The sequence below is a fragment of the Salmo trutta genome, chromosome 5 (genome assembly GCF_901001165.1).
Source record: "Salmo trutta chromosome 5, fSalTru1.1, whole genome shotgun sequence".
In the NCBI taxonomy this organism is placed as follows: Eukaryota; Metazoa; Chordata; class Actinopteri; order Salmoniformes; family Salmonidae; genus Salmo; species Salmo trutta.
The window spans coordinates 57,057,980-57,070,702 of NC_042961.1; the positions used below are offsets into that span (position 1 = coordinate 57,057,980).

Below are 12,723 nucleotides of genomic sequence, written 5' to 3' on the forward strand. Positions count from 1 at the left end.
ACCTTTCTCTTGGTGTGGGCGTACTGTGGGCCCACCCACTGGGGAGCCAGGCCCAGCCACTCTGATTTGAGTATTTCGTTTTTTATGTATATGTTTTGTAATGATATTTACTTGTCAGTGTTCCAAACCTAAACATGCAAACACCGTCCGATATAATTCATAGCAAGCAGTGCACTGGGTTAGTCAGATCTGATTACACAGAACAGATGACCTGGAATGACATTCACTCTCACGGGATGGGTTGCCAAAAAGAACTAACTGAAAGCCACACCCCCAATAAGCCACGCATATGACTGCATTGAGGCATATGTCACTGTTTCTATGGCTATACACACCTCGTCACTGCCTATTTAATTTGTTCATTTTTCACACAAGACAGTTTACAATCAACACACCTATATTTTAGCTTTAATTCACTTTCAAATCTATTTACTTTTTCTCAGCCTCATGGCAAAAATGTGTAGAATTGCAGGAAATATGCTTTAAAAGATAAATATTTTCAGCCTCATCTCAGCCTCATGGTGTACTGTGGGTGTACTGCGGGTGTACTGCACACAAAGCATAGCTGATGGTCTATATCCTCACTAACTTTCTCTAAAGGCGACTCATTTTCCTGTTAATGTGGTCATAATACAGTGAGGGGAAAGAAGTATTTGATCCCCTGCTGATTTTGTATGTTTGCCCACTGACAAAGAAATGATCAGTCTATAATTTTAATGGTAGGTTTATTTGAACAGTGAGAGACAGAATAACAACAAAAAAATCCAGAAAAACGCATGTCAAAAATGTTATAAAATGATTTGCATTTTAATGAGGGAAATAAGTATTTGACCCCCTCTCAATCAGAAAGATTTCTGGCTTCCAGGTGTCTTTTATACAGGTAACGAGCTGAGATTAGGAGCACACTCTTAAAGGGAGTGCTCCTAATCTCAGCTTGTTACTTGTATAAAAGACACCTGTCCACAGAAGCAATCAATCAATCAGATTCCAAACTTTCCACCATGGCCAAGACCAAAGAGCTCTCCAAGGATGTCAGGGACAAGATTGTAGACCTACACAAGGCTGGAATGGGCTACAAGACCATCGCCAAGCAGCTTGGTGAGAAGGTGACAACAGTTGGTGTGATTATTCGCAAATGGAAGAAACACAAAAGAACTGTCAATATCCCTCGGCCTGGGGCTCCATGCAAGATCTCACCTCGTGGGGTTGCAATGATCATGAGAACGGTGAGGAATCAGCCCAGAACTACACGGGAGGAGCTTGTCAATGATCTCAAGGCAGCTGGGACCATAGTCACAAAGAAAATAATTGGTAACACACTATGCCATGAAGGACTGAAATCCTGCAGCACCCGCAAGGTCCCCCTGCTCAAGAAAGCACATATACATGCCCGTCTGAAGTTTGCCAATGAACATCTGAATGATTCAGAGGACAACTGGGTGAAAGTTTTGTGGTCAGATGAGACCAAAATGGAGCTCTTTGGCATCAACTCAACTCAGTGTTTGGAGGAGGAGGAATGCTGCCTATGACCCCAAGAACACCATCCCCACCGTCAAACATGGAGGTGGAAACATTATGCTTTGGGGGTGTTTTTCTGCTAAGGGGACAGGACAACCTCACCGCATCAAAGGGACGATGGACGGGGCAATGTACCGTCAAATCTTGGGTGAGAACCTCCTTCCCTCAGCCAGGGCATTGAAAATGGGTCGTGGATTGGTATTCCAGCATGACAATGACCCAAAACACACGGCCAAGGCAACAAAGGAGTGGCTCAAGAAGAAGCACGTTAAGGTCCTGGAGTGGCCTAGCCAGTCTCCAGACCTTAATCCCATAGAAAATCTGTGGAGGGAGCTGAAGGTTCGAGTTGCCAAACGTCAGCCTCGAAACCTTAATGACTTGGAGAAGATCTGCAAAGAGGAGTGGGACAAAATCCCTGCTGAGATGTGTGCAAACCTGGTGGCCAACTACAAGAAACGTCTGACCTCTGTGATTGCCAACAAGGGTTTTGCCACCAAGTACTATCATGTATTGCAGAGGGATCAAATACTTATTTCCCTCATTAAATTGCAAATCATTTTATAACATTTTTGACATGTGTTTTTCTGGATTGTTTTGTTTTTCTGTCTCTCACTGTTCATATAAACCTACCATTAAAATTATAGACTGATCATTTCTTTGTCAGTGGGCAAACGTACAAAATCAGCAGGGGATCAAATACTTTTTTCCCTCACTGTATCTTGCAACTAACTGTGTCGCTCCCTCTGGATCTTGTCATTCAGGAAGGAGAAAGGGCAGTATTTGACATCTGCCAACCCTTCTCTTTTTCCTTATTACATCTTTACATTGGAAGACCAGCGCTTGTCCTCTATATACTGTGACTGACTCCCTTGTCTACTGAACCTTCTCCTCTTTCTGGAGACCTTACTTTGGGGACGTTGGCTGTGTTTGAGCGGGGGCCGTCCCTGGCTTGGAGCCTGTCAGGTTAGGGTTGGGGACGTTGGCTGTGTTTGAGCGGGGGCCGTCCCTGGCTTGGAGCCTGTCAGGTTAGGGTTGGGGACGTTGGCTGTGTTTGAGCGGGGGCCGTCCCTGGCTTGGAGCCTGTCAGGTTAGGGTTGGGGACGTTGGCTGTGTTTGAGCGGGGGCCGTCCCTGGCTTGGAGCCTGTCAGGTTAGGGTTGGGGACGTTGGCTGTGTTTGAGCGGGGGCCGTCCCTGGCTTGGAGCCTGTCAGGTTAGGGTTGGGGACGTTGGCTGTGTTTGAGCGGGGGCCGTCCCTGGCTTGGAGCCTGTCAGGTTAGGGTTGGGGACGTTGGCTGTGTTTGAGCGGGGGCCGTCCCTGGCTTGGAGCCTGTCAGGTTAGGGTTGCCAGTTAATGTTGATTCTATATCCCTTAGGTGGATCTTTCTCAGACGGTGATCTGCTTGACGTTGGGAAAGACGACACCTACAACCCTGACAAAGGCAAAGGTAATGGATGATCTTAAAAAGGGGAAATGATTAGATAAACAAACATCAAAAGAGCGTGAGAACCGTCTTCTGAGTTCAGACCTTTACCATTGCTTGTTTTTTTAAATGAAGATACTCTGTTTAAATCCTACTTAAAGGTAAATGTCTTGTTTTAGTCGGACAAATACAATACGTAAACAGTATTTACATCTGGCTAGCTAGTTAATATTTTCAATCAGGATACAGGGACCTTTTATTAAATGCATTTCCATTGATTGCACATTATAGTAAAATGTAACTGACTAGCAGACATGCATCATTCCTGTAGGTGGACATGGTGGAGGCCAGTCTGCCGCTGATGACAACAACCTTGGTATGACAACAACAATATTTTTATGAAACAACAGGTTATGCATGGCAAAGGTCTGTGTCTAATATTGATTATTGGCTATCGATTATTGACTATTGATTACACCTCTGTGTTCCTCTGTGCTCCAGACACCATGGCTGAGACCGGAACCATCGCCGGGATCATCAGTGGCATTGGCCTGGCGCTGGTTGGCGCGGTCACCAGCTACGTCTCCTACCAGAAGAAGAAGTTCTGCTTCAGCATACAGCGTAAGATACCAGCTGGGGTTAACGTAATCTGTGATTTAGATCTTGTGGTATAATGTGGATATGATTCTATATAGTTTTGATAACAGTGTAATGATTATCTGGGATTACAGTAATCTATAATCAGATAATAGTATGGAGATAAATTCTCAGATTTACCAGACTGCTGTGTCCTGTCACAGAGAGCCTGAATGCAGACCTGGTGAAGACTGATAACCCAGACGCTGTGGTGGCCACAGAACCACAAGGTAACCACCAAACCACCAATACAGGTCCTGTCTCCAGTGAATTTGGAAAGTATTCAGACCCCTTGACTTGTTCCACATTTTGTTACGTTACAGCCTTATTCTAAAATGGATTCAATAATCTACACACAATACCCCATAATGACAAAGCAAAAATAGTTTTGGGGGAATTTTTGCAAATGTATAATTGTTTTTGTTTGTTGAAATATCACATTTACATAAGTATTCAGACCCTTTACTCAGTACTTTGTTGAAGCACCTTTGGCAGCAATTACAGCCTTGAGTCTTCTTGGGTATGACGCTACAAGCTTGGCAAACCTGTATTTGGGGAGTTTCTCCCATTCTTCTCTGTAGATCGTCTCAAGCTCTGTCAGGTTGGATGGGGAGCGTCGCTGCACAGCTATTTTCAGGTCTCTTCAGAGATCTTCGATCAGGTTCAAGTCCAGGCTCTGGCTGGGCCACTCAAGGACATTCAGAGACTTGTCCTGAAGCCGCTCCTGCGTTGTCTTGGCTGTGTGCTGAGGGTCATTGTCTTGTTGGAAGGTGAACTTTCACCCCAGTCTGAGCTCCTGAGTGCTCTGGAGCAGGTTTTCATCAAGGATCTCTCTATACTTTGCTCTGTTCATCTTTCTTTCGATTCTGACTAGTCTCCCAGTCCCTGCCGCTGATAAACATCCCCACAGCATGATGCTGCCACCACCATGCTTCACCATAGGGATGGTGACAGGTTTCCTCCAGACGTGGTGTTTTGCATTCAGGCCGAATAGTTAAATCTTGGTTTCATCAGACCAGAGAATCTTGTTTCTCATGGTCTGAGAGTCCTTTAGGTGCCTTTTGGCCAACTCCAAGCGGGCTGTTATGTGCCTTTTACTGAGGAGTGGCTTCCGTCTGGCAGCTCTATCATAAAGGCCTGATTGGTGAAGTGCAGCAGAGATGGATGTCCTTCTAGTAGTTTCTCCCATCTCCACAGAGGAGCTCTGTCAGAGTGACCATCGAGTTCTTGATCACCTCCTTGACCAAGGCCCTTCTCCCCTGATTGCTCATTTGGCGGGCGGCCAGCTCTAGGAAGAGTCTTGGTGTGTGTTCTTCACTGTGTTCTTGGGGACCTTCAATGCTGGAGGAATATTTTGGTACCCTTCCCCAGATCTATTCCTCAACACAATCCTGTCTCGGAGCTCTACGGACAATTCCTTCAACCGTGGTTTTTGCTCTGACATGTACTGTCAACTGTGGGACCTTATACAGACAGGTGTGTGACTTTCCAAGTCATGTCCAATCAATTGAATTTACCACAGGTGGACTCCAATCAAGTTGTAGAAACATCTCAAGGATTATCAATGGAAACAGGATGCACCTGAGCTCAATTTCGATTCTCATAGCAAACAGTCTGAATAGTTACGTAAGGTTCTGTTTTCATTTGCAAACATTTAAAAAAAAAAAAAGTTTTCGCTTTGTCATTATGGGGTATTGTGTGTAGATTGCTGAGTAAAAACATTTATTGAATCCATTTTAGAATAAGGCTGTAACGTAACAAAATGTCTAAAAAGGAAGGGGTCTGAATACTTTCTGAATGCACTGAATATCCATGCATTTCCATGTAACCACCACAAGGTGACCACTTAACTACCCATAGAGATCTACCCATAGAGATCCTATCTATATTCATACATTTCTATGTAACTACAACTGGACCAGTTTATGCTATCCTATATGTTTGAGATTCAGATAATGAAGTCATTTGTTTTATCCATGTTTGGATGAAGATTAATTTAGAGAACATCTTCTGTTCTCTGCTGTATTGATGGTACTGCAGTGAAATAAATATATATATATGGATGGATGGATGGATGGAGATAGATAGAGAATCTCATCTCCACGACCAACACCTCTCTCCTCATGGAAAAGTCATCTTTGTGACAATGTTTAGCCTTTTGTACTTTAATTCAAATGAAGTAGATTTGATTAGAGTAGATGAAATGCCCTTCCATTGAAAATTGTCATAAGGCTGATTGTAGTTGTAAAAGGTTTATGAAGGCATTATTAAGCTTTAGAAGTTGCAGTATGTTGAAAGTGTGATTAGGTTTATTATCAGTTTAATATCTCTCTCTCTCTCTCCAGTTCAACAGACTCTTCTGGAGCCCCCCAACGCTGAGCCTCCTAGTCAGGATAACACTGTCTAATAACCCCCCCCCCCCGTCCGTCCGTCCGTCCATCCCCCCGTCCGTCCGGCCTCGTCCCCCAACCTACACACACACACACACACGAAGAGGGCGTGACAACACACACTTACACGCCCTCACCTTGGGGAATATCCCCCCCCACCTCATACGACAACACACACTCACCACTTTTGAAGGATAGTTCCACCCCCGTTATACCTTAAGAGTTGTAGATAGATGGTGATCGTCTGAAATGTAGAGTTCCACTGGCAGCAATGTTGACGCCACCAAGTTCCATGTCATTCTAGAATCTTAATGTCATTCTAGAGTGGGAATGGTATTGTGACATCACTACGGTCCGCCGGCCTCTGTAGACCTACCCCCCCCCCCCCCCCCCCCGCCACACTGTGTACATATCATTTAATTTATTTCAACTGTTTTAAACACCACTAATATGCCTATTTACAATTTGATTATGAAGGAGATGGTAGCCTAATCCTAGATCCGTTTTTATTTGACAATGATAGTCAGAGGATTTGATATACTAAAGCACATACAGATCTAGGACCAGGCTTCCATCTTGGTATTTCCTGAAAGATAGTATGGTACATAGTATAACCCATATACTTTCCCACTAACTCTGTTATCCAATCAAAAATCTTATCCAAATAATTATCCCCCCCATTCCCCCCTAGTACATATATTCCCCTATTCCCCCCTAGTACATATATTCCCCTATTCCCCCCTAGTACATATATCCCCCTAGTACATATATTCCCCTATTCCCCCCCATTCCCCCCTAGTACATATATCCCCCTATTCCCCCCATTCCCCCCTAGTACATATATCCCCCTCATGTGATTTTTCTACCTTCATGTTATTGTCTTAAAGAAACAAAGAGTTTTGTAGTGGTTTCTTCCATACGTTAATGTTTAGAAGCTGCATTTTTATAGCCTGGTTGTCAGTCTGTTTGTGCTTTCTTGCCAACTCCTTATCACTCATTGTAATGGCAGTCGTATGTAACGCATGACGATGAAAGAAATAGAACTGACAAGAGCACAACCAGATCTGGGAACCAGGCTAGCACTTTTATAGTGTTGATTTCAGGATTAGTTACATTTTTTATGAAGCGATGTTCATTTGAAGAACTCAATGACTTACTTACTCCAGAGCTGCTGCATAAATGTCCATAATATGATTTGCGTTTGTTTTAAGAAACTGAAGAGAATATAGGCTCTTTTCCAGTATCCATACTATCATACTACTTAGGGAACAAACCCGTGTATTGGGTCCTAGCATTCTAAGTAGTATCAAGTAGAATACTACTAGCATTCAAGTAGTATGCTGGGATGGACATTGGAGCGCACTCAAAGGCTCTGTTCCAATAGCCACACTAGTGTACCGCTTAGTGAACGATACCAGTGTATTTGGCGTGCATTCTAAGTAGTATGCTAGTATGAGTATTGGAGTGTAGCCTTTAAGTCCACTTGTGTGGAAAATGGGAATGTGATGAAGATACTAACTCGTCTTTATACATTGTGTATCTGTTTTGTCTTATTGAGATAATGCCTGTGCTAGAGAAAGTGAAGTAAATGTGAAGTCGAAGCCCAGTCCAACTTAAAACTTCTTGACATTGAAGTAACGTAACGGTAGCGTTCGACTACATTGCATCAACTAATGGTTGCCTGTCACGTCAGCGAGGTGCGTTGTCGGGCATCAGATTGCTATATCAGTCCGTTGTTTAGCAGATATGGACACACACCTATCCAGGCGTTGTGAGATCAGGCATGCATCTGTAATGTAGTCACCCTGGAACGTGTCCAGTGGTTCTGTAGAGACTGGACATTTGTTTGACTGGACCAGGCTATACATAGACTTCTGAAGTTGTTCAGATTGAGCTATTTGCTATATGAAATCAGAGTTAGTTCATCTCTGTGATTTGGATAGTGTTTATACTAGCTGTTGTTTGTTGTTAGGAAAGGTCGAGGTGAATTACATTTCAATTCACTTTAGTTCATTCAAGAAGCGAATTCAAATTCCATGTGAAGAATTTAGAAAATCTTTCATAAAAAAATAAATGGCGCATTTCAATTTGATTTTGAATTTAAAATCACTCCTTTGAATTGAATGATTTGAAATGGAATTGGCCCCAACCCTGATTAGGAGACTAGTGGGTGGAAAGTGAAGCTTGTAAATTGCGGCGTGAGCATATTTCTGTGTTTTTACTATTTAATTGTTGTATGAGCGTATTCCTTGATATTACGGTGTATCTTAACGATTTATACACTCGTTCCTAAGTGTGTTTTTATTGAAATTGTTTGCGTCTCTGCTCCCCCACTCTAGAGTGGCTTTTATCTTAACTACTTAGCTCAACTTATCTACAAATTGTTTTAGATATAGGTTTCCAAGTGACTTTATTCCAGATAACAAAACAAACCTTTTTAGGGCAGATACTCAAATTACACCCTCTTCCCTTGGTAGTGCACTATTTTATTCTATATAGGGAATAGGGTGTGATTTTGGGATGCACTCCCACTGGAACCTGCACCCTGTTCTGTTCGGCTCCCTTGTTGCCTTGGAAACGCAGCTCTAGAACCACTCCTTCTGTGACGTTCCAGCACTTTCCCTACCTGCGATTACTCTCCGCCTTTAACAACTGCACCAGGATCAGTTACTATCTTACTTATAATGGATAAGATAAATATTTAGGTTGGAGGAACTGTTGTTAATCCTTTGATAAATAAGGACAGAATATTCCATCCTTTGTCAATCGTTCTTATTAATTCTGGTCGCTGACATCATAAAGGACCATAGCATTCTGGGATAGAACACTGAGAACAATAGAACTGTCCAGAACTTCCACTCTACAAAGGGTTAATAACTGTTAGTTTAACACTCTCCTCTCCTGTCATCCAGATGCAGGTGCTGCAGTACTGATGGTGCTTCTCTCTATGCCTTATAACCTGCTCGCTCATGCTGGCTCCCGCAATATTAAACACACAAAACTAGAACCAATAGAATGGAATGTTCAATGAATAGAATTCAGATTCTATTAGTGCTTTTCTCAGTGTTCTACACTGGGAACACTGGGAACCACCAACCAAATTGCAGTGGTTTGAGGGCCTGTGTCCATTCTATACGTTGTCTTTTTATGACAAAAAAACACCTCCCGTGACTGAGAGCTGTGCTTACGCAAAAAAAAACTATGAATGTTAAACGAATGTACTCTTTCTCTAAATCAGTTGCGCTACCGATCGCTCGTAGCAAATTTTCTTAAAGCCCACCAAAGATGTGTAGCATTGATGATTTGAAGATTGGATGATATTGGACCTTGGTGTTGTGCTTTGGGTTGAATGTTTCACTCATTGACTGGCACTAAACAGAGTAGAGGAAGACACCCCTTCAAAAATGTTTTGGGCACGAACAAAAATAATGAAAACCTTCGAATCGGGACCAATTGAATGCTTACAAGTGTCTTCCTATACGCTAGTAACATCACATAAAAATGACATAAATTCCTCACAAATATAAACTTTTTTAAACACGGATTGACTGTTAGAACTAAGAATCCCCCACCCCCTATCCTTAGAGACAAAGCTTGGTAGAAATTAGACAATTTGAAGAGCACAGAGTTGTGTGAGACTTGCCTGTGTGATGAGTACCATCTTCTAGTACTATGGCGTACTCTGGTTTGGAATGGTATTAAGGTGCCTCTTGGATGCAGTATGGATAATTTGCCTGATTTTGAAAATTAGAGGTGTTTCGAAGATGTAAAAAAACAAGTTTATACAGTAGTATAAAAGTCAGTGAACTAGGAGTTGCTGCATGCCCAGTGGTTTGCAGTCTTAAGGCTTTGACGTTGCCCTTTTTTTATATGGTTTACGGTAAGAGACATATCAGCAGTTGGATCCCCTTAAATCTTGGGTGCTCCTCTACTACACACACGACGGTAACGGGCTATAACAGAACTGTACAGAAATAAAACGCATGTTTTTGGATATTTAGCTGTAGTCTTTGGAAGTTTTCCTCATTGGGTTATCATTGGGATGGCCTGGGTGCCAGTCTATTTCTGCTCTCTTGCCAACTCCTTACGGCTTGAAAATGACAGCAATGGAGTTGGCAAGTAACAAGAACACAAACAGATTTGGGACTGGAGTATAGTTGGACCAGGAGTAGTGGTTGGTAAATGTGAGGGTATTTATACACTGCCAGTAAAGTCTAGGATAAGAAAAATAAGTATTGGACTGTTATGAATACTTCCTTCCTGGTTTCTCTTGACATAAGAGCCAATAAGTTCCAATCCAGCTCTAGTCACTGCTGGCTCTGTTCTAAAGTAGTGCACTAGTATCTAGGGAATATGCTGTTATTTCAGACACTTCAATTTGGTTTTCTGTGCAGATATTCTTCCCCTAAGATACTTTATGACATCAATGTCCCATCCTTCTTAATCCCATTCTAGTGTGAAGTCATTGTCATTACAACCCCGCTGACCAGTTAGAACACAGGGCTCTTATGACATCACAATGTACACTATGTATTCCGACTGTATTCACTTCAGATATGTAAACGAAATGGCCTTCTGCATGCACGGAATCCACGTCTGATTCACTAGTGCCTGTCAATTGAACCACACACACACAATTTTACATGAACGCATATGCACATACTTATACACGCGAAGGGCCACTGGCAACTTGGACAAATTCTTATAATACTAAACAGAAATGTAATGACATAGATCATTCCTATTGAAGCTTCCTATACTGCTGCAGTTCTATACATCTATATTTCACTGCTGTCTCGCTCACTGGCAAATACATTGTGGAATGACGACATTCATATGATCAATCAATGAAACCCAATAAAATTTGAAAAGAAACCCAAAGACTTTCTTTTTTTGTATCAGTGGAATGTAAGATGTTTTTATTTGCGATGAGCAGTGAAAAGCATATTTCAGATTGAGCTAAATTGGTTTAGATTCATTTGTCACCCACAGAAGCACCAAGGCATAATGCTAACTTCTTAAATATCTTAGATGACAGACATGTAAAATACACATGGTAAAGACTTAAAAATGTTTGAGATTAACACATTTACCACAGACTAATTTAATGAAGGTGCAGCACAGTGTTGAACATTTTAAGCATGACATAGGAAACAGTTAAATTGTTATAACCACTATAATACAACAGAAAACATGCATAAGGTTTCCCTGTGGCTCAGTTGGTAGAGCATGGTGTTTGCAACGCCAGGGTTGTGGGTTCGATTCCCACGGGGGCCCAGTACAATTTTTTTTTGAAATGTATATATTCACTACTGTAAGTCGCTCTGGATAAGAGCATTTACTAATGTAAAATGTTAGCTAGGCTTAACCAATCAGTGAAAGGCATGTCAAAATTAGGTTAATCTTACGGCCTATTCAAGTTTGGTTGACCCTATACCCACGTAAAAACGTACCTATTTCCACATACAGGTATTTGATTCAATTGCCATTCAAATAATGAGCATTAAATAATTTTTTCTTTCTCCATAGTTGAGAAAAGGATAGTCAGTATTGTTATTTGGCTTAAGGCCACAAGAGGGCCCTATGAGTTGAACACTACCATTACCATCTTGTTAGGCCTTGGAGAGGAAAAACCAAGGGCGCAACTTTGGTTTTAGAAGTGGGGGGGATATTTTCTTTATTTACAGTACCAGTCAAAAGTTTGGACACCAACTCATTCAAGGGTTTTTCTTTACTATTTTCTATATTGCAGAAGAATAGTGAAGACAAACTATGAATTAACACATATAGAATCATGTAACCAAAAAGATGTTATCAAAATATATCTATTTTGATTTGTTTAACACTGTGTTACTTCATAGTTTGTCTTCACTATTATTCTACAATGTAGAAAATAGTACAAATAAAGACAAACCCTTGAATGAGTTGGTGTGTCCAAACTTTTGACTGGTACTAGAGATCTACATTTTGTTATCCATTCGGATAAACACTTCAAACAGAGGCGTCCGCATGGTCCTAAAGCACTCTCATTTTGTATCACATTCAAATGATAAAACTGGGGGGGGACAAAAATGCAATTTGATAATATGGGGGGATACATGTCTGTCCCCAGTGAAGGTTTCACCCCAGGTAAAAACACCAGTAGAAATGCACAATCTAATACAAACGTACCACTGGGTAAAAGGTTCAAACACAAAACAACAGATTTGGCATCAGCAGACTAGAAGAAAATCGCATAAGTCACACGGGGGAAAAAACAAAAAAAGATGGTTGCATTAACACAGGCAGTCTAATTCTAAATCTGTTCCACTAATTCATCAGATCAGATTTTTGTCAATAACTGAGCAAAAGATCAGAATTGGGCTGCCTGTGTAAACACAGCCTATGACCAATAACAGTGTGGATAAGTAAAGAATACACATTGAATAGAAAGGCAAAGATGACTTTTTTAAAGTGCACAGACTTTGAATGGAACATGTTGAATGGAACATGTTGATAGGAACACACGTACATTAAAAGGGACGGACAGGAATAGGACACATTATATTACAAGGTACCAGTTATGGCACAGCTGGATAAGGTTAAGTAGTACATAGCCTAAATAAGAGCTCTCTCTATGCCACCCTACATAGTGCACAGCTTTTGATCAGGCTAAATAGGGTACCATTTGGGACGTATCCTTAATGATCCACTTGATATAACATGCTTCAATACATGCTTACTCAAATGTGTTTAAAAAAAGTGCACTTGATATTTC

At 41.5% G+C, this 12,723-nt stretch overlaps 1 protein-coding gene across 4 annotated transcripts in view; it reads left to right on the top strand.

Moving 5' to 3' along the window:
- The window catches only part of LOC115194631 (CD99 antigen-like protein 2), a 28,423-nt gene extending 22,308 nt beyond the window's left edge, over positions 1–6,115 (top strand). For all 4 annotated transcript variants that reach the window (XM_029754481.1, XM_029754484.1, XM_029754482.1 and 1 more), the window contains 5 exons: positions 2,893–2,964; positions 3,272–3,316; positions 3,442–3,561; positions 3,741–3,806; positions 5,922–6,115. In XM_029754481.1, coding sequence (XP_029610341.1) covers positions 2,893–2,964; positions 3,272–3,316; positions 3,442–3,561; positions 3,741–3,806; positions 5,922–5,983 — 365 coding nt within the window. In that variant the 3' untranslated portion in view covers positions 5,984–6,115. The remainder of the gene's footprint in view (positions 1–2,892; positions 2,965–3,271; positions 3,317–3,441; positions 3,562–3,740; positions 3,807–5,921) is intronic.
- The last annotated feature ends 6,608 nt before the right edge of the window (positions 6,116–12,723 follow it).